This window comes from Pseudochaenichthys georgianus, chromosome 13 (assembly GCF_902827115.2).
Source record: "Pseudochaenichthys georgianus chromosome 13, fPseGeo1.2, whole genome shotgun sequence".
NCBI lineage: Eukaryota > Metazoa > Chordata > Actinopteri > Perciformes > Channichthyidae > Pseudochaenichthys > Pseudochaenichthys georgianus.
In genome coordinates this window covers 30,972,622-30,995,608 of record NC_047515.1, presented here as the reverse complement: position 1 = coordinate 30,995,608, position 22,987 = coordinate 30,972,622, and the positions used below count along the sequence as shown (strand labels likewise).

The 22,987-nt window shown below is 40.4% G+C and overlaps 1 protein-coding gene across 2 annotated transcripts in view; it reads right to left on the bottom strand.

Moving 5' to 3' along the window:
• Nucleotides 1-22,987, bottom strand: part of pdgfd (platelet derived growth factor d) — a 48,811-nt gene that overhangs the window by 14,540 nt on the left and 11,284 nt on the right. Inside the window, exons 2-3 of one of the 2 annotated variants that reach the window (XM_034097607.2) lie at nt 7,626-7,836; nt 6,190-6,367 (exon numbers count right to left, since the gene is read on the bottom strand). In XM_034097607.2, coding sequence (XP_033953498.1) covers nt 6,190-6,367; nt 7,626-7,836 — 389 coding nt within the window. The remainder of the gene's footprint in view (nt 1-6,189; nt 6,368-7,625; nt 7,837-22,987) is intronic. The other variant, XM_034097608.2, reaches the window with a different exon arrangement.

Genomic DNA, 22,987 nt, shown 5'->3' with positions numbered 1-22,987 from the left:
TTCCTTTTACGGTTAAATGCTTCATCAAGCACATCTGGGACACTTATGGTTGGAAAAAGGTTTATGAGACGGAACATTAAGAGGGAGGACTGTAAACCTCTGATCAGTCTGAAGTCTCTGCCAGCTACGGTACCAAACTTTTTCCCTCTCAAATTACGATCACATTTGTATCTCTAGTTCTAGTTGAATGGAAATGTTGTCTTGCATGGGTTGGGCCTGAGCCGCTCTCTACCTGTCTGAGGCTTAAGGTTTAGAGACAAGCCTTAGTGAAGCAGAGTTTTCAGACAAAACAGGCTATGAGTGAGGAAACCCTTTTAAACCTCAGATCCACTGCTTACAGTTTTGCTAAACCAAGCAGTATATACATGTTAATGTAGCATTTAGATATTTTAGATAGTAGTACTGTAGTCATAAATGGATTTTTTATGAAGATTAGATTAGAATCGGAGGATAAAACCCTCTTTAATTGTCACACACATGTCCATGCACACAGCACACACAGTGACATTGGACCTCTGCATTTAACCCATCCTAGTGCTTTCACAATGAAGTTGCTAAGAAGCTCATTCTGTAGCTGAATTGTTTTTGAATCAACTTAGAAAAAAATATCATGTATAATATTTCTTTAGGAGGCTGACAAATAATATTGCTGGCAATGTTGCCATATTCTCCGGTGGTGAGGGAATAGATTGTTATTTACAGTTGCAGTCTAGTGGAGGGGACACCAGGGAGCTGCCCTTTTCAACCCCCATTTTGTACAGTTGGACACTTGTGCGTCTGAGGATTAGGTGTGGGGTAGATGGGGAGGAAGGCAAGAGCATATCCCTGTCCACTTTTACTCCGCATGACCGGTTATCTCACTTAGTGCCAAAGGACATTGAAGTGAGTAGATGCTCACACAATGGGGTGTTGTTGGTATCATTTTGTGTGAAATTCTCCATTCAGTATAATAATCACACATGTTGAGTGACTATGGGATTCCGGGAACTAGCTTGGATCCTATTTCCAACTGCAATTGCAACTTCTCTACACAATAAATATAATGTTTTTGTGCAGTCTTGAGGTTTCATTGAGCCTTTCTAAGCAAACAGTTCTAAAATCTTTATCTTATGTAAGTAAGAGGAGAGAGAAAAGACATACACTGCAGTGACACGATGCTCCTCTAATTAAAGCAGCCACAAAAAGTCAGCAACGGCAGCAATAAACGCCATTTTTACTGCATTTCACATCCTCCGCTTTGCCTCAAATAACACACTTTTCTTATTTTGACACACCCGTGATAAGAGTTCATAGTGTGGCTGCTCTGGTTTAAAATAAACAAGACCCAAACACATTTTGACATGGCAAGGGTTTACTCTTATTTCCCCGTATGGCGTATGCTTTCATGTGACTCCACTCTCCTTTCTTTTTTTTATCTCACACTGACACTTTTTTGCTTCCCCTCATGTATTCTTCTTTAGTCAACGACAGTCCATTCCATAGCTCACTACCTCACACATGCCTCTCCCTGTCTGCCGCTCTCAGTTCAGGTTGTTTCAGTGATTAGCTGACATGCTGATACTATCTCAGACACCTGTTCTCTCCTTCCAATGCGGCTTCTGCTCATTCTCTCTCTGCCTCGCTCTTCCTCCTTTCCTCTGGCTGCCTCTTCTCCTCCTCCCTCTTATCTGTTCGACTGGTCTGGAGAGAACAAATTAGACCTGCTAAATCAAGCCACACACACAGCTCCAGTCTAGCTAAAGGGAGTGTGTGTGTGTGTGTGTGTGTGTGTGTGTGTGTGTGTGTGTGTGTGTGTGTGTGTGTGTGTGTGTGTGTGTGTGTGTGTGTGTGTGTGTGTGTGTGTGTGTGTGTGTGTGTGTGAAAGATATAAACACATACTCAAAAACAGGGGCTCTTTGAAAAATGGGTAAAACGAATCCAATAAGATAAACCTCAGGAGTTGGATTCTACACAGAGTTGCGTTTATTTGACCAGAGGAGGAATAACAAAGGGTGAGGAGGGGAGGGAGGGAAGACGAGAAGGCAGCAGAGAGAACATCTGAGAGAGAGAGATAAGGGAGTTATAGTTTGGGGAACTTTTACTTTGTTGTCATCATGTTGGGTTGAACAGTGTGAAGTTGCTTGCTGGTGGTTTTAGTAGAGGTTCTTTGGGGGCTCATTTATCTCACACACACATTCTCATGTGTCTCATACACACACATTCTCATTTGTCTCACACACACACATTTGTGGCTGTGATGCCCTTAGAACTTTGTGCCATGTTGCTATGACAACCCATGGATTTGTTGTGGTGTGGGGCTTTGGAGGTCATCTGCATTTCTGTGATTGTCTTGATTTGATTTGCCTTCAATAGGGACGCCACCTTAATCTTGGTGTCTGGACATCGTTAAGAATACACTATAGTGATTTGTTGCTGTTGTTTGATGTTTTAATGTTTTGTAAATTATGTGAACTACATACATACGGGGAAATACAGGCACTAATATGAACCCAACATAGCAATCTTATGGTTGTCATCCAATACTTCTGTTTCTTAGGTTAATTAAAACTGGGAAGACTTTCTATTGGGTATTTTTACATTGTGGAATTGTTACTTCTGCTTAAAGGAGAATGCATAACTATGTTAGCTAAGCGTGATACAAGTAACTTATTCCTCTCTGATATTGATGTTTAAAATCTACTAAGGCTTAGTCAGTCATTTTACTTCACTATGATAAACATGGGCACTGTAGGCAGGGGCGGACTGGCCATTGGGAATATCGGGAGTTTTTTTTTTTCTTTGCCTAAATCCTACCAGCCCACATTTGAAATGGTGCATTTCCACTGCAGCGGGTAGCCCCGTTTAAGCGTCCTTAATCGTCCTCAAACGGCAAGACCAGTTTTTGGTGGCCTTTCCATATAGCGTAGCACCGGCTAGCGGGTACTTTTCCCCTCTTTTTCCGGCCCCATAAAATCGTGGTTCTATCAGGCCAGGGCCAGGGCTGACCTAGTGACGTCAACACTCTCGACTGCTGATTCGTCAGAGAGAATCGTCACAAGATCGCGCGCGAGATCATCCCTAGCGTTCATCCATATCTAGAAGCAAGCTTGCAGCATTTTTATGCACAGCATTTTCGTAAACGGAGGAGCTACAAAAATGGCAACGTCAAAGAAAAGCACACCGTGGTCGACTGAGGAGGTGACGACGTTCCTACATCTCATTGGGGATGATAAAATCCAGCGGGAGCTCGACGGAACAACTCCAAATGTGAAAAAAAAGCCGATCGCCCCGCCTACACTGCGTTGCTACCCCAGGTCCTAAACTGTAATGATAATGCGCCACGGCCTCGGACGGCCAGCGAGGCAGCCCGAGGCCTGAGCGAGGACGCTTAGGGATGCATAAACACACCGCCCCCCCCGCGGCATTATAATGTCTGTCTTTTCACTGAATTGTCGTCTTGAAAAGGGTACTCACAAGAATTCCGCAACAACTTGATCTTCACCTGTTGCACTTGTCATTTCAACGTTAAAAACAATAAAACGGCATGAATTGCTTCGTCGCATTCATCTAGATCCTCTGTCTCGAGCCAGTTAACTAGCGGGCCTCGAGTACCCTCGAACCGAGGGAAACTCTGAAAGAATACGCTCATCGGCTACAAATCAATATATGATTGGTTGATCAAACTGTCAGTCCGAACCAGAGGTTGTTAGCGCCGGTGTTATGCATGCCCAGCGCGCTACAGCGTAAAGCCAAAACTCACAGACAATTCAATTATTTTTAAGGCAAAGTTAGGTTTGGAAACGATATCATCTCCTTTTTGACAGGCATGCATAACACCGGAGCCTCGCTGCGGGGAAGCTTTGGCGCTGTTCTGAGTTTGTTCTAATCTGCTGCTTTCAGATTTTTCCGTCATTGTTAAAAAAAATCGGTAATCGTTAATGCAACCTCTGGTCCAAACGTACGCTCTCATTCAGTGCAACGGCCAGGGCATTCTATCAAGGATGTAGAATACCTTGGTTGAAGGATATTCTACCCAGAGACCCAGAACAAGATCTGATTGGTTGCATTATTTTCTAACACAACACCACTGAAATGCGTAGTGCATGGTCCGAGAAGGACAAACAAATCAACGTAACACTGTAATATTACAGATGAACAACACAGATACGATTCTCATTTATTCATTTTATATACATTTTATTTATATAATTAAATCGATTTTTTGTTTGTTTTATCTGAGTGTTCCAGGGTATTCTCTGACTACCTTGAAGGCCCTGACGGTTCGCCACTGGTATACAGTATTGTGGCGAGTCCTGGGTTCAGAGGGAGGGGCTTGCATAGGGGGGGGGGGGTTGGCAGGGAAACGGGGTTCAGGGGGAGTGGCTGTACCCGTAGGATAGAAAAGGGGGAAGTGACGTCTGACTCAGAGGTCGCGCGGCTGTGGAGAAGAACGTGTTGCCCACATTCTGTTACTGAGTTTAGGCTAGTTAGCTAGCAGGTTTATTGTTTTGGGTGCAGTCCCTTTTGCCTCCACTTGCTGTTCAAATGAATGTTGAAAGAAAATGTAAATCTGTTCATATGGGTGTTGAGAGATGTATCCATAGATTTAGTCCCTAATTTTGCTCTCAACGTGCACCAGATTGATGCATTTAACTTTAACATTTAAAAAACAAATCTTCCCGGGGGAGCATGCTCCCGGACCCCCCTAGAGGAGGTGAGGTCCACCACCTGCCCACACCCCCTGTTAAATTGTCTCACCCACATTGAGGATGCTTCCTACGCCCATATTTTATTCCATGCGTCAAGTCAGGCAAATTGGGTCCAAATGTTATTGCATCAATGATCTGTTAACATTAAAATCACTAAATATATGCTGTAACTATTTCGCTCTAGGCAACTCAAGGGCTCAGTTAATGTGATTACTATATGAATAATGGTCCAAAATAACATTAAATGCATAGGGTTTTTTGTTAAGTAACATACTTTCGTCGCCGGCCGGCCGATACATGCCGCGCATTAAGTGGGCCTGTCTGTCACTTTTTACTCCCAGTCCGCCCCTGACTGTAGGTGATTACATCCCTCATCCCTTACCGCCCTTCTTCCATAAATACTAGTTAACTACAAATGTGTATTGATCTGCAGTTGTAATATCCTCCACAAATTAATTATTTACTCCAGTTTGAGTGGCATTTGCTTAAAAACAAAAGAAAGAAAGTATATTAATGTTAACGTCTTCTACAGAAACCAATGAATTTATCTGACAGGGTAGGGAAGTTATAAAGTGTTGAAAAAACACGTCCTTTTATTGGGTCTGTCGGAAACAAAAACTCAAGGAATGATGACAGCTAATCACTCAAGTAAAAAGTCTTGGAATTTTGTATTTCGGGTGAGAGAAAATAAATGTTTTTGCTGGGGAAGTGTAGAGGTTTTAGTACAAATTAATTTTTTCGACTTTCTTTCTCAGATAATAGGCGATGCCACCGGTTCAACCTTGTCCGTGTTTCTATGTCTCTTCCGTTCTCTCTCTCCTGCACTAAAAGAGAAAACCAGAGAACATTACAACAGCTGCTCTTTCTCTCCCCATTTTCTTTTGGATTATAGAGTGGGAGAATATCTTCAAATCAGTCCCTCTCTTTCTTCTTTTCTCTCCCTGACAGAATGACAAAGTTAATCTCCTTATCCGTTTGTTTGACAACCTTTAAGCGAACACTTTCTCATCGTCACCCCCCCCTCCTCCCCCGTTTCCCCCATCACTGCATCTCTCCTCTACTGTTGAGTGGACGTGTGAGAAAAGAACAGTTGGCTAATGCATTTTGGCATTACACTAAATCCTAACTAGATCCTCCCTCCCCCCCTTCCTCCTCTCCCATCGACATATCTGCTCCCATGATCCCATCTCTCATTTTTATTGTGGAGGTAAAAGAGTGAAGGAAGTACTTTACCTCAAGCATTGCAGTGGTACTTGGGCTGAACCCGATGTGACAAACATAATAATAAACCTTTAAGCTGTGTCCCATGTAACAAATCATGATTCATCACTCTGTGTGTGTGTGTGTGTGTGTGTGTGTGTGTGTGTGTGTGTGTGTGTGTGTGTGTGTGTGTGTGTGTGTGTGTGTGTGTGTGTGTGTGTGTGTGTGTGTGTGTGTGTGTGTGTGTGTGTGTGTGTGTGTGTGTGTGTGTGTGTGTGTGTGTGTGTTAAAGTGTTCTCACCAGCAGGGAGTAGAAGACTTTGAATCCCGGCTTTGCAACAAAGTAATCGTCAGACTTGAAGGTGACTCTGAGCATGTTGGTTTTGGAGTTGAGACTAGGCGGTGCCTTCTGCCCACACCAGCGACCCCAAATTATAGTGCTGGTCTCTGATTGGTCCTCCACTTCAACAAAGTCATACCTAGAGCAAGAGATGGTGATGGAGAAGAAGATGAATGTGTGGCAGGGAAGAGCAAAAGATGGATGATGAAAATGTCTCATCGCAACAAAAAGAAAAGGATAAACATGAATGTGTCTTCACCAATAAAGAAATTAACATTGAGGGAAATTAATTGGCTTATAAACAGGGGGCTTATTTTTGTACTTTTTGAAAATAAAATACTGTGACATTTAGGAATTCAGTGGACAATTACAAAAACAAAAATGTGCACTACAAAATAAGACCCACTTTGTTAAACTAATTTCCCTCAAAGTTATTGTGTGCGTTCAGCTCATTCTGACACTGCTAAGCACAATTGATGTTGATTGTATTGTCTTTAATACTTCAACTATGGTAATCAAAATGTTAAATCACTAAAAGCCACCTTGCCAAACTTCAGGACAACAATCCTTTTGTAGGAAAGGTTGTGAGAAAAACTTTCCAGCAATCAATGCTACAGTCAATTAGTGAGTGCAACACACACACACACACACACACACACACACACACACACACACACACACACACACACACACACACACACACACACACACACACACACACACACACACACACACACACACACACACACACACACACACACACACACACACACACACACACACACACACACACACAAGATTTCAAAAACCGGGTAAGGCTAACCCTTTCCAAATGCTCCCCCCTGCTGCTCCCTATTGTCTTTTCAGCAAGGTGCTGACAAAGACGGCTGAGTTGCATATGGGGATTAAAAAGTCTATTTCCTACCCTCAAACCTCAAGGACAAACTTCTTCCTGCCAAGAAAGCAAACTTCAACTATCAATCCATTCCCAACACCTTCGTTATATTAGTTCCCCTTACATCCTTAGTTGGTGCACTAATGTGAATACATCATCAGATCATTTTTACATATTTTATTGATGTTGTTGTTGTTGTTGTTGTTGTTGTTGTTGTTGTTGTACAGCCTTTCAACTCGAGATTTCTGCTCCATAAACTTTTCCTTTTATCTTCCAAACAGTCCAATCCATCATATCTTTACTCACACTCTGGATCATTAGTTACTTTCATCTGACTTTCCTCCTTTACAGCAGCTTGTAGTTCATCAATACTTGCTCTTCTTTAGTACCTCTATCCTTCTAACTTCCACTCAGGCATTGTCCGTGTCTCATTCTGTCTGTTTTGCTACTAAGCTCGAATCATCTCTGCTGAGATCATCCTTCCCTCCATCCTGTGTCTTACCTGCAGACCCCATTCTCAGCCTCCTCCAGTCCGAAGTGTCCGTCAAACTCCAGGTGTATGCGGCTCCCAGGTGGGGACAGCAGTTTCCATGACAACAGCAGATTGCGGGGATAAGCGTTGGGGTAGCGTGGGCTGTAGATGGCTCCTCTCACCGGCGTCACTGTGATGTTTTCCTCTTTGCGGTAAAAGTCTGTGGTGAGGCGATTGCTGTCTGTTAGTGGTTACAACTTATCAGTTAGTTAGTCCAATTCTAAGTAAAAGCAATTCAAGCAGATTGTTTACAGACACAAATTAGAATGCTACATGCAAAAACAACAATCAATGTATAGATAAGAGAGACAAAAGCACAAAAACACAGACAGCATATTTCCTCAGGCACTTCTAGAGTTTCCAGCCTGATGTATAAAGACATACCTAACAAAATAGTTACAATATTTACATTCCCTTTTCAGATTTAAATAAGAGGTTGATCCAGCTCTTAGATACGGTATGTCCCCTCAATATGAACTTACAGCCATAATTCCTTTTAGCTTAACTGTGAGACTGGAAATGCCAAACCTGGCTCCGTCAGAAGGTAAACAGATCCTCATTACACATCAGTTGGATGTTATGTACTGATAAGACAAACAAAATATAATGTGTTGATTCAAAACTTTATGAATGGTTCTTGGCTTTTTTTTGTCAATCTTTAGAGAGAGCAAAGGGATGAGCTATTCCTTTACCATTCTAGTCCGTAAATTAGAATTACACAACACATTTTATAGTTGAAGGTGAGGCTGTGTGCCGCAGTAGGCTGACAGGGCTGTATTTTCTGAGAGGTGTGTGGTTTTTGCAAAAAGAGCTGAATGCATAATCAAGCCACTTCAGCCTGCACCCCTGGGAGATGATGATGAAGCTTTGGCCCTTTCCTCCACCTCTTCACTGTAAACCCTTAATTCCTCCACCGGTCCTATCCCGTCTGTCCCCTTCTTCCTCTTTGCTTCAGTCAGTAATTCTGTCTCATCAGTCATTCCAGCAATTAACACTGTCCCTAAGTGTGTGTTTATGTTTGTTTGTGGGGAGAGAGAGATAGAGGGAGGGGGGTTTGTGTAAGAATGTGTGTGTGAGAGAGTGTGTGTACTTTCACCTATGAGCATGTATGCTTGTGTGAGAATGTCAAAATGCATGCATGTGCATTTCTGAGTGAGTGTGGGCTTTATTTGTAAAGGAATCCTTCCACTCTGATGATCAGAAGCATGTGTGTGAAGGTTCATTCAGCTTATGTGTCAGGAACTTTCACCCACTAAGGTCACTGTGTGTGTGTGTGTGTGTGTGTGTGTGTGTGTGTGTGTGTGTGTGTGTGTGTGTGTGTGTGTGTGTGTGTGTGTGTGTGTGTGTGTGTGTGTGTGTGTGTGTGTGTGTGTGTGTGTGTGTGTGTGTGTGTGTGTGTGTGTGTGTGTCGCATAGTACCTGCATATTTGTGGAAAGGTTGTGTTCACATATTTATGTAACCATTATCAATTCTCTGCATATGGAGTGGGTGGATAATTGATCTGAAGTCAACATTGTATGAGTTTGTTTCCCACTGACAATTATCAATTGTTCATGTGAATATTAAGAAATATGCATAGCACTTCTTTTAAAAGCATGTTTAGTGTTAGAGATGGACCTTTATTTGAGATCTTGGGTAACATATAAGTGTATAACGCCATGTTGACATCCACACACATGCGTCTGAGGTGACTGCATCTTCTTACATTCAGACTCTATTGTTTTCACACACAACTATTGAAAACTAAAAGCCCACATGCAGCCACTCAAATATCTCAAATATATACAGTGTGCGATTGTGACTGTCCAAATCCCCTAGTTTCAATGTTGACACATTCTTGTTGGCTTCTGTGGGTAAATGCTCATTGCCTAGCACACACAGTAGGTCATACTATATCTGGGACTCCCTCAAATACAGCAAAGCAGCAGTTGTTAGCAGTTATGTTCTCTGCAAAGAATCGATAACCTCTGCCTTGTGTTCCCCAGAAATGCAAAGTTGTTTTAATGTCAGGCAAACAGAAGTGGCTAATTCAATCCATGCATATCAAATGAGACATGCCTTTGACCTTCTCCAGGACAACAGAGAACATTAGCAGTGCCAGCATGCCAGTGCGAAATGAGTGAGATAACTTCAAATTGTAAGAAAAAGAAACAAACAGAGAAACTCATCTCTGCCCCTCTAAAATGTCACATCCATTAATTTGGCTTTTTATTTTGAACTATGCTGCCCTTCTCTACACTACTGTCTTTTAACTGGCTGTAGAGGGTTAGTGAATGAGCCAATAAGATAATTGTTCTACTGAGTAAAATGTCATTAATTCATACTAATCTTGCTTGAAAATTGCAGGATATTTATAATTGTACTGCTTTTGTATCGATTTCCCTGGATTGGGACCTCCAAAAGAGAATATATAATTGCTGTCACTTGCATTTGAATTAATTTGTTTCAGTGTTTCCTATCTCTGCCCTTGTAGCCTCTATAATGACAAGTGTACCTGCAGCAAAGGAACAATAGACACATTTCTCTTTTACATTTGTCTTTAAACATTTGTTGCATGTATTGTGATTTCCAGTGGAAAGAGAAGCTGGAATAAGTGGAATTTGTGGAAGCCAGCTGTGTATTAACAGCCAAACTCCAACCATCCCGGTTCATCAAATTTAATTTGGTTTGATTGCTTATGTTGGCCTAGCTCTTGCCAATGTAATTGTTTTGTCAAGGACACTAAAAATGTAATATTTCCTGTTGGATGAGGGACACATCCAACTTCTCTTTCATGTATTTGTCCTTGGGAAGTTTTGTGGCATAAAATTAATGGTTTCATCTTCCCGAAATGCTTTGTTTGCTGATTGGATAAAAACAGCAGGTGGGCTTAAACTTTTTTACAAATGTTCTCGAAAATAAAAAAACAAACAAATTAACATGAGTTCAAACATTAACACAGAGTTGTGTGCATTGACATAGACCATGGCCCATTTCTGGGAATGATAGATTCAATGACGTCTCCATTACAATTTAATTCCAGAGAAATCAACAGCTTTGTGCCGGCTTTCATTATACCAACAAGTGCAATGATACTATTGTGGGTACAATCTGATATTGAATCAGGTTTAGAGCAGAATCCCAGATCCAACACATACTTTGGAGGCACAGTGGGAGATGCTGTGCAGTTTGGAAAGTGACACATTATGTTTTTTCTGTTTGATTCTTTACTGCCCTATATTTGACTTGAACTGAAACAGAGACTAAACTGACTTATTGTTTGAGTGTATAAAGGTTTTCAAACGTGTATCGATTCAAAAGGGCAAGATTCAAAAGCTTTCTTTAAATTTTTCCAATTTTAAGCACAATACAGCAGATTGTCTTAAGCATACAGAAGAGTCAACCATAATAATGACAAAAACAGTGGCATGTACCTAACTGTGCATGTCACGTAAATGTGTGTGTTCACCGCTGAAGGTCAGGAATTAGACAGCAGCGAAGATGGCAGCGGTACATGCCTGACAGTGCTTCACTAGGGAAGCTATTTTCAGTGGATTATAGACTTAAGACAATTACTGAATCTTCAAAATAAAAAACATATTTGGAGTTTTTACATTTATGTTTTTAATGTCTCTAAAAGGCAGTAAGTGGAGAAAAGGCTAAGAATGCTATACTTGTTTATGACATGTGAACACCATCATGTCAGCACTTCAACCTATGCCAGGCTTTATTCAGATCCAATTATCTGGAGCACAGGAACAAATACAAAATAAAGAAAGTGATACTGTCCAAACTATATCAATGCAGTGTGGGAACATGGAGAATAACATATTTGAGTTCATGAGACAGTGTTATTACTGTTCAGGGAAGACATGTTCTTCCAGTAAATCATTTTGAAATATGGAACCAAATCTAATTAGATATGTCTCTTTTTTTATACCCATCACTTCTTCTCTCTTTTTCATCTCTATTTTAAACCCTTCATGTTGTCAGTTACACACACTTATAACATTACATTAAATTGCTATTGTTTTTCCAAATAGTAACTATCCCAGCTGCTCTGATGTATGAGGTCCCAGCATCTGGTGCTTTCAATGGGAAATTGATAAAAACAAGTCTTACAAAATCTAGCATTTTTGAATGGCTCATTGGTGTTTTACAATGTATTTCTTAGGTGTTTTTTTTAGATAAATGCAATTATAATTGTATTTGTTTGGATACAAAAAAAGTAGTAGGATGGCACATCTGCACGAATAGTCAGAAATCTTTGGAAAAATGCAATACCACTGTTTATGAATGTACTGCTGCAACTTATTTCATTCTCTATGTTTGATCCTTCTTTTCCCTGATCGATTCATGGTCTTTTTTAATCCTTTGAAACATACAAGCATTTAGCATAAAAGGATATCAAATGTTTTCCATCTAAGCCACAAAACCTGTTTTAAGCCAGTCGAATAACGCGGATCTGTTCTGAACAGAAAGTTCTGCAGTCTCCTAGGAGATTATGTCAGATGTGATGATAATAATATCACTGACAGTCTGAGTCACATGCCTAGATTTTAACACGCACGCACACAATGTCTCACACTGGCAATTAAGCCTTCAGACTCCTGATCTGACACTTACATAACCGTGACAATGATGCTGTGTGACTGTGTGATGTGTGAGTCTTGTGTGTTTAAGGTTTATTTGTATAGATGCACGGCTGCCTGGATGTATGTGGGTACATTCTCACAAATTAAACTTGTCTCTCCCACCTCCAGTACCATGGTGTGATGTTCTTCATGGCTCTGAGATCTATTTCTGATCCAAGTGCCAATCACACTCTAATCACCCAGCAACAGTGAAGAGAAACCAAAGAACTCAGGAGAAAAGATCTGACAATGTAGACCAGATATTATTCTTAATATTTCTCTCATAATTAAAAGTGCCACAGGTGCTCCCAATATTAAACTTCACTTTTTTAAATCCAAGTCTCCATTCTGTGCCGAACCAAACTATTGCATCTTGAGTGACAGTTTGCTTATGACACATTCTCACTCAGAGACACACTCCCACAGGACTTTACCTATTACAAGGCATTTCCTACATCCACCATGCCGTCTAACATCTCCTGTTTGACTTTCATCTTCTCAAAATGAATTCTCATAAGCCCATACACTACCTAACAGGACAGACATAATACATTCACTCTCAGCTGTGAAGAACTCCACAGAGACATGCAATGTTACTCTTCTCGATTTTGGTGGCATTCCCAGATTCTGTCTAAAAAGAAGGTGTTTTAAACCATTATGGATTGGGAATTCCTGTTTGTAGGTATTATAAAATGGTGAAATGAAGTAACGACATTAGTTTAGATCAGTGGTTCTCAAACTTTTTCTGTCATTCCCCACTTTGAACAGGTGGGCCTTTTCATTCCCCACCTGTTCCTCATCGTTCCAATAAAATGGTAGGCCAAGCTTAAAATTGTCAAATGTATCGTTCTATAACGGGGGTCTCCAACCTTTTTTAGGATGAGAGCTACTTTCAAAAAATAAAACAAGTCGTGAGCTACTTTTACGCCTCTTTTTTTGTTTTTTTGCAGTGTATATATTTAGCACATTTTAACATTATGATATGCTTACCTTTAACCTTTGTGTGCTGTTTGGGTCTGTGGGACCCTTTTGCAGTGTTTACTAAAATAACATGTATTCAATTTAATTATTTTAACCTGCTTTATTTGGGGGTGGGGGGGTCCGGGGCATGCTCCCCCGGAAAGATTTTTTTTTTAAATGTTGAAGTTAAAAGCATCAACCTGGTGCACTTTGAGCACAAAATGAATTTATGGATACAGCTCTCAACACTCAGATGAAAGGGAGCTGTATACTTTTCAATAATCTAAACATCTTTAGAATATGATCACAACCAATAACAAATCATTTAAACTTGTTTATTCTTATCTTATGTTACAGTTAGCATTCTTTCTTTCTATTTATGCATATTTGACTAATCACTCCCCTTTTAAACTGTTTTATTTTATTTTTTACTGTCCTATAGTACACATTGGAATGATTTCTTACTTTATTTTTTACAACCAGGCTATATTAAATAGATAAAGGTGTGCTCTCTCTGTGTCTGTCTCTCTCTGTCTGTCTGTCTGTGTCTCGCTCGCTCACTCACGGAGGATGTGTGCTCCTCCGTGGCGATGAGGGCTTGCGTTAAAAAATAATAATAAACATAGACCTATGTGTAAAGTGGGGACACACAAACGGGATTTCAAAAAGTGTCACGGTTAAACTCCTTATGAAGTGTTGAGGTGCCGCTCCACATTGCTTTTCTTCCCGACTGCAACGCTGTTGTGTATGTGTGTGTGAGAGCGATTCACATGTGTGTATGAGAGATTTTTACATATGTCTGTAAATGATTTTGGTTTCAGTTGTGTGTGTGTGAGCAGGCTCGGATTGGCCATCGGGAGATTCGGGACTTTTCCCGGTGGGCTGCTGCCTTCGGTGGGTCGCTGGCTCTGGCATAGGTGGGCCGTGGACTTTCACAGTGGCGCTGTGCCGGTACCGCACCCGCCGCCGCAAACACTTGCCGCCGCAAACACTTGCCGCCGCAAACACCCGCCGTTGTGAGGCTCCTGCGGGTCCGGCGCAGCGGCGCTGTGAAAGTCCACAGCCATTGCGAGTCTCCGGCTGTAACAGTCCACTCCTGCCCACGAGGACCCAGGTTCGATTCCGGCCTGAGGTCCAAAGAATTAATTAAAAACATTTTTTTTTTTTTTAAATCTCCCATTCATCACGTCCACTTGCGACCCACCTATCACATCTCTGCGCCCCACCAGTGGGGCGCGCCCCACACTTTGAGAAACGCTGGTTTAGATGCAAGCAATCTTACCTTGTCAATGTTTGACATGTTAGGAAATAGGCTGGTTTGCATTCTGGCAGAGAGTTAGATAAAAGATTGGAAACACTCTCGTATATGTCCAATTAATCTAACAGTGCTACCGGGGTAAAGATTGACCTCATTACTCGCGCCTGTTTGACTCCGGCATGATTTGTGTTTACTCGTGTCACTCAAACTAAATGCGCCAGAGAGGAGGCGGGGCTTATATCAGTGCAGATGCCTAGATAACAACCAAAACAAGCACCATTGCTGGGCATGTTGTAAAAGTGCCATACATGTTCTGGGTACACGATTAGCTTTCCATGCCTTTGCATTAACTTTTTGAATTGCGACTCGCAAAAGACTGTTTTGCATATGGTGTGATGCTCATGGTTGGCTAAGTTTAGCACAATGACTTGAAACAGCTATTCTGGCTAAATCCACAGATAATGTAATCTACCAATTCAAGGAAAACAAGAATTTCTTGTTTGGGTTTTAGTTTATAGTGAAGAGATAATGAATTTTTGTGAGTGTGAGACAAGACAATTAAAAACAACAAAAACCTTGAGGAATACCTCAATAATCTACAAAAATACCCTCCTTAAAAAAAGACACTAGTAGTTTAAACAGTTCTCTAATAAATGATCATTACTACTAACAACAACACTACTGCTGTTATTATTGCATATACTTTATAACGGACCCATTTGCTGCCATCCCTGGTTATCTGGTCAATTGTTTATTCATCTGTGTTTGGCAACAGATTGTAAAACAGTGCCCATTAGCAGCAAAACGACTGCTGAACACTGTGTGTGTTTGTGTTTGTGTGTGTGTGTATCCGTGTATGTGTGTTGTGCATCACTATGCTGCATCCTTATCAAGCCTGTGCTGGCTCTACTGCTTTACCACTCTCTCATGACAAACCAGCTTTAAATATTCTCCCTTGCTTCTCAGTCACACCCACGAAAGCATAGAGGCATGCAAAATACTCTCTCACACACACACACACACACACACACACACACACACACACACACACACACACACACACACACACACACACACACACACACACACACACACACACACACACACACACACACACACACACACACACACACACACTGGAGGTGAACACTGCATTCCGAGGGGTGTCAGCTTTGGTCAGCATCGGCTCTCTCCCCACATTTCTGCTCTTCTCTCTTCACGTCCTCTGATCCCTCCATCCTGCACCATCTTCTCTACCTCTGCTTCCCTCTCTTTTTGACCATGAGAAAAACACTTAAGCTCAATTTTTATTTTTGGTTAACATCTAATTGACCCCTGATTTACATTTTCACATGTTTTAATATTTCACAGCTCAGGGACCAAGACACAAGACACACCCCAAGGTTTAACTTACTCTCTGCAGCGCTAAATATTAATTCATTGAGAATAATCAAAAAATACAAGTGCGTCACTTCAAGGGCTTCAACTAACAACTATTTGGTAAAAGATTATTCATTTGATTGATCGATTATTCATTGGATAAAAAGATAAAAGCAAAATGGTCATATTTACAGCGCTTTATTTAATAAAAGGGGTATTCCTTGTCTTTTTTGAAATTGTCTTTTGCTACAGCAAGAAAAAAACAGCAGATTGAATACATGGCCATTGGGGGATGCAGTCATGCAATGAGAGTAAAGGGTAAAAACTAAGATATATATTATATACCTGTCTCTGACTTATGGCATACAAATGTTTTACAACATCTCTTTTTGTGATGTCTCAATGTAACTGGGATTTAACCACTAATCAATGAAATGTGTGAAAATGTATTTAATTGGAGTAAATGTTGGAGCAATAGCCACAACTGCGTCCGTCTTCCCCTTCTGATACAGTATCTTACTCTTTTCTTTCAGATTACGATTTTGCTGCAGCCCCACCTTTGCTGCATCCAATTAACTTCCATCACTCTATTTTATGCACGAGAGCATGTTTTTCGCAGTCAGCGTAAAAGTGTGGGGAATTGGGATTATGAAGTGTAGCTAATGCATGGAGGGGAATGTACAGTAGCATATTAAAGGGATAGACAGACAGGACCTTTCAGTCACTCTTCAGTCTGACTAACTGAAGTGATGATTATGAAGCAGAATACATGTTTTAAGAACAAGTGTGTCCAGTGCATTAGGCAGGCCATAGGCATTCATCGGAGTGTTACATACGTGTAGAGGCAGCTGGAGCTTACATACCCAATGAATTATAGAGAACAGCCGGCCTGTATTATAGACAAGAACTCAGCACATGCATCATGTGCCTTCAGTTGGACACAAAAGAGCTGCTGTATAGTTTGATGGCAAAAGAGCTGTTGTAAGAAAAATGTCAGGATAACATGACTATACATGTATATCTGAATTACTTTTGGAAATCTATTTAAATAGCAAAAACCTCAAGGAAAATATAGATAAAAACAAACAAACACAAAACATTAACTCCCTTTGCAAAATTATGGATGGTTGTTTAAAAACAGAGTTCAAAATAAAAGGTTAATTTTGCTTGATACTGTAGGAACAACTGTAGATTAAACCTTTGGTGATGTTTTGACCATGTGTAATTTCATTACATTTAAAAAAAAAATTCTATCGGCATCTTCTACAGTGGCTGTCGATGTCCTTATCTTAGTCCATCTGTGATTTTATTTTTTTCTGATTTCAATTACCAATTAACACAAACACTAGTTATTTATTGTTTAATTACTCTGCTAAATTCATACAGCACAAATGGACCCATGAAAGGGAGAGACATAATGATAGCCAGACTCTTTTAAAACTTGAAATTATATTTGTTTATCACTTTTTCTATCCACTTCCAATTATCTTACTTGTCTATTTGTATAATGAGGTTTCCTTTAAAACATCTAATTAAAATACATCTTGGTTGCCAGGCGACCTTATGATGTAGAATGTTCAAGATTTGAGTTGACACAAGTGACAAGAAGGTTTAGATATTGACACAATATTGACATATTGACAAGTCACACTCGGACTGCAATCCTCTTCAGAAAACTTCATGCAAACCTGTGTAACTTTGCATAAAAAAACACCCACAAGTATATAAAACAAAAAATGAATTGTAAAAGCGTCAGTATGTGACAGTGTGCATGAGAGCGTGTGTGTGTGCTCTGTGGGTTTTTGGATGAGCAAACCTCTTTTAAAGGACTTAGAAAATGGTGTGTGTGTGTTCCTTTGAAGCTACACAAAGGCATGTTCTCTGACACAGACACAGAAGGTTAGACAAACAGCCACAGACATGACAAAACACTGTTCACTGGGCTTACCTTCCTCTTGATTACACACAACTCAGTGTAAACAGAGAAGAAAAAACACGTTGACAAAAATACAGAGAAAGCAAAAATGAAGGTGAGAACCAAGAGCTCAAGCATACAGTAGATGAAGGAGGGTGCAATGGATGAGAGAAATGGAGGATATATTTAGTAAAGTAAGGAAGAAGAGAGAAGAAAGAAATGAAAGGGACACAGGAAGAGAAACTTCATGTACAAACTGAGCCGATACATACAAAAGGGAGCAGTGGAAAGACACAGAGAAAATGCCACAGGTTGTGCTGTGAAAACAACATCAAACACAGCTTAGGCAAACAAAGGGCATGTCTGAGTTGCAATCATGAATTAGAGAAGGTTATAACTGCTTTGCGTGCATGTGTGAGTTTATGTGTCTGGAATGCGAAAATGCAGCACTACTTGCTCTTGTTGTCTATTTCAAAGAAGATAATTATATAGGAAGCTGTGACTCCCAATGCATTTGACATTTTCTTTGGCGGTGGAGATCTTTTGCTTTTACATCATTACCATCGAGTTTCAATGGTCCTGTTGGGCCTTTGATTAGCATTAGCATCCACTTAGCTTCCACGAGTGCCTCTCAGGCATCTATGACTCAACACTTGTTGATGGGGACAAATCACCCTAATTGGTATAAAGAAGAGGGATGAACAACTCTCTGCCAACTAGGGTGGAAAATCTGTGTTGGAAACATTGAAAATATAATATCCACAAGTCATTCCTTAACCTTTATACCACATTGATAACATTGAATATTAACCCCAGCATATAACACGTAGAATAGATGAAAGTCTAACTTTGTAACAATCCTCTGTAAACATAAAGCATTCAAATGCTATTTTTTCTCCACTTCAACAACTACATGCCTTTTTCTTCATGCACACACATAAACCATTTTCACACCTTTTTAAACTGCAATTAAAAGACCATGCCATGGACTTGAACATGTTAGCCACACATTAATAATTTACATTACTGCAATTCTGTTCAAAGCATAACAGTTCTTCTATATTCTATCATGGACTTGGATCTTATTTAATCAATGTTTCTTGACTGTGACGATTAATTTATTGTGTATTGCATTATGGGACACTAGTGGGTATCAAAGCATTTACACTCAAACATCAATAACATTTAGTATGTATACTAACTTCACACTACATTCTCAAATCAAAGTCATTTGTGAATAGAAATGGGACACGGTTTTAGGCTTGTTTCTACAAGCTAATCTGTGTATCGCACTATGCTAACATATCTACATTCCCCCTTTCTGGTGCCAGTCCACTTAGCATGCTCCGGTCCTCTGCTGTGATGTGCTCCTGTTTAACGCCTTGGCTAAGCTTGCTGAATAATGCAGAGGGGACCAACACTTGCTGAGTCAGCACTGAGGACAGGTCAGTGGAGACGTTGTGGTTGAACGGCTTGAGCAGCCTTAACACAAATAGAGAGGTGGCCCACACACACGCAGATACATGGCTGCTTATAAGTCAATGTATACATATTCATGGTGTCAGTTAAACTGAAAAGCAGTAGCACATTCACATATAAGGAAAGAGAAAGGGTAGACAATAGGAAAGGGAAAGAGAGCCGGGGCACATAACAGGTAAGTAGAGATCTGCGTATAGTATTGAGCTCTTAAGGTAAAGAGATGGGGAGGAAAAGCATTATCAATGCAGATTACAGCATGCCTCATACTGTAGTCTGAGGTATGATGATTTAACATCATGTTATATGGTTTTAACCAACTTTTACAAATGGTGACATGCATAATAAAATACATTCGCAATAATAGTATACAACAAATAAGCACATACGCATTTTCTCTCAGTCACAGAGATATAAACGCACACTGAGCAATATGGAGAAAAGCTAACTTCATCCAATGAATACTTATATTGACAATGTAGTATTTACTATATATTTATCATATATTTGCACAGTCAAGATATAATATCAGTTATTGAGATATAACGAATCATGTTATAAAGTCTAATGTTGAGGCAAGAGGCAAATATTAGATCTGCTAGAAAAATGTCTGGTAAGTTATGACAATTCTATCACTTTACTGTACGTGTTTAATCTTTAAAAAAAAACTTTACAATATTGTACATCTAAGACCATATCTAGTCTCATATCACAACATCAATTTGATATTGATATATTGCCCATTCCTAATATACACACTCATTAATTTGTTGCTTGCACGGCCTTATAGGCACACATGCGCTCATGAGTCATACACAGCGACAGTGTTGCACTAAGGCAGGGGTCTGCAACCTTTTTGACCAAAAGAGCCATTTTGCTCCTTTTTCCAAAACATTTTTTTGTCTGGAGCCGCAAAACATATTTCATAGTTTTTTATTGTTATATCGGACAAAAACTACAGTTTTTTTGCATTTATTAGGCTATTTATTACATGATATACAACTGTTAACCTCTAATAAGAAACAAATAACTCTTATAAGGAGAATTACAAATAATACACAGGCCTACTTTAAAATAAATTAAACACCGCACTTGGGGAGTCCTCTGCACATTGGAAGGGAAAAAAAATATTATTAAAATGGGCCCACTTTGAAATAAATAAAACATAGAGCTGCACCCTAAAAAGAGTTAAAGGTAGGGTAGGTAAGAATGGAGAAACCAGCTCGAGTGCGCTAGAATTTGAAAATACACAACCAGAAAAATATGCCTCTTCCTTCAGACTTTCTTACAGAGTCCCTCCTCCAACACACACATGACCAATGAGGGCACGAGATAAGTTTGTGCACAGATGGAAGGCTGACAGGCAGGTAGGCCATCCAGTTATTTTTGCCGGGCCGAGGCAGATGATTGGTCGTGCTTTTTACAGTGCTACGGCTTCCACAGATACATTTTTGTATGTATTTATTGTCAAATCATTTAATATATTCATTGCCATCGGGACGTTAAGAGCATTCCATGGAATATAACAAAAAGTGTTTTCTGAAATAAATTACATACCCCATTGAATTATGACTGAAGATCGTCAGCTGTCTTCCTCCCCCTTGTTGTTCCTCGATACGTAAAGGCTGCACCACCGTTGACAACTTCTCTCTACATATCAAACATACCGGTAAACCAGCATCGTTTGCTGTGAAAGCAGATAACTCTAACCACGCAGAATTAAATCCTGTGTTCCTCCGGTACTTTTCTTTGATGTATCCATAGTTCGCTCATCGAGCCGGGGGTTATTCGCCTCCAAGAAAAGGCGCTCGCGCTGGACCATAGCAGGATGTGACGCATATTTTCGTTGACCTAATTAAAACCGTTTTGTTTTTTATTTATGTGTCACAGTATCACCTCAAAATACAAGATACGAAACATTTTCAACCATGCAACAAAATATAAATAGTCCTACAAATACTTTTATTTTATTTCCTTCTTATTTTTGTCTAAACTCAAGGGAGCCAGAGCAGAGGGCTTAAAGGGCCGCATGCGGCCCGTGGGCCGCGGGTTGCCGACCCCTGCACTAAGGGAAATGTGAAGGAGGCGTCAAAGGACAGAGTCTGACAGAAAGCTCACTCTGGCTAATTGGGAAGGTGGAGAACAAATTACTACAAACGATTGATGAGAGAAGTTGACATGAAAAAAAGGACAGGGAGAAGGACAGGAAGACTTAGAGGAAAAAGCGAAGAGGTGGGACAAGGAAGGGATTGATAAGACAGGAAAGAAGAGAGGAGAGAGCAGGTGTGTGTAGGAAGCCGGCTCAAGTTGTAACAACAGATTGTGAGGCGGGTTTAAAGGAGGGGAAGGATAGAGCAGCAGAGGATGAGGGATGAGAGGGGCTTGTCCCTGTGTAACCTCCTACACTGTGATGGAGTGTATTTACCCACACTTCATTAGCAATTTCCTCTCTGTGTGTGTGTGTGTGCGTGTGTGTGTGTGTGTGTGTGTGTGTGTGGTGTGTGTGTGTGTGTGTGTGGTGTGTGTGTGTGTGTGTGTGTGTGTGTGTGTGTGTGTGTGTGTGTGTGTGTGTGTGTGTGTGTGTGTGTGTGTGTGTGTGTGTGTGTGTGTGTGTGTGTGTGTGTGTGTGTGTGGCTGTACAATATGTGGGGCTTGTTGCAGAGTGTTGCATTGCGTGTGCATTCTTTTTTTTAGGAATGTGAATAATCAGATGAACCGAGTGTGTTAGTTAAACCAATGGAGGGTGCATTTCTGTTCGCACCAACAACTGCCAGGGGCTTCTTTGGATAGTTCAAACATCTGTCATTCAAACTGCTAATTATCAAGAAAACCATCATAGACGCAATCACCCCCCACGCATTGTATAGATGTATTGAGCTGCTCTACAGGTGGACTCAAGTGTCACTGCATTTCTTTTAAGGGCTACTGTGATGTGAGCGTGTGTGTGTGTGTGCTTGTCAGAGAGTACTGTATGAAAGTGTGTGAGTGTACACATTTGTGTTTTTGTAAGGCTTGTTAGAGTAGCAGTTGGCTCCTGCTGACAGTTACTGCAGTCTAAACAGCAGGGCTGATGAGGACAATCAATTAGCGCACACACACACACACACACACACACACACACACACACACACACACACACACACACACACACACACACACACACACACACACACACACACACACACACACACACACACAGACAGACTGTATATATAAAATATAATATAACACAATATTATATTACAATATAGTATATTATATAAGTACATAAACATTCAAAATAACATTTCAATATAATGAAATACCAAATACAAATTCCCTTATATCTCTTTAGCCTTATTTGCTCCTGTGGGTAATGTCCACAGTACATGACCATTACTGTACATGGATGTATGATATGTATGTGTAATGTGTATCTGTAAAGCAATTTGAGTCATTGAAAAGTGCTATAATAAATATAAGGAATTATTAATTATTATTATGTTTCATTACATAACTTCAGAAAAAACTGGGTGAAATTGGCTGTTGCGGTTCTGTGTTTGTGTGTATTGGTCTTAGAGTTTGTGCGTGTGTGTGTGTGTGTCTGTGCGTGTGTGTGTGTTTTTGCTCAGCTCCAGCTGGGGTAGCACAAGTTTATCAAATATCAGCCTGGATGTCTCTAAGGGCTGCTCGGACTAGATGTATGTCTGTGTGTTCGCTCTGAGCGTTGTGTGTGATGCTGAGCAGCTG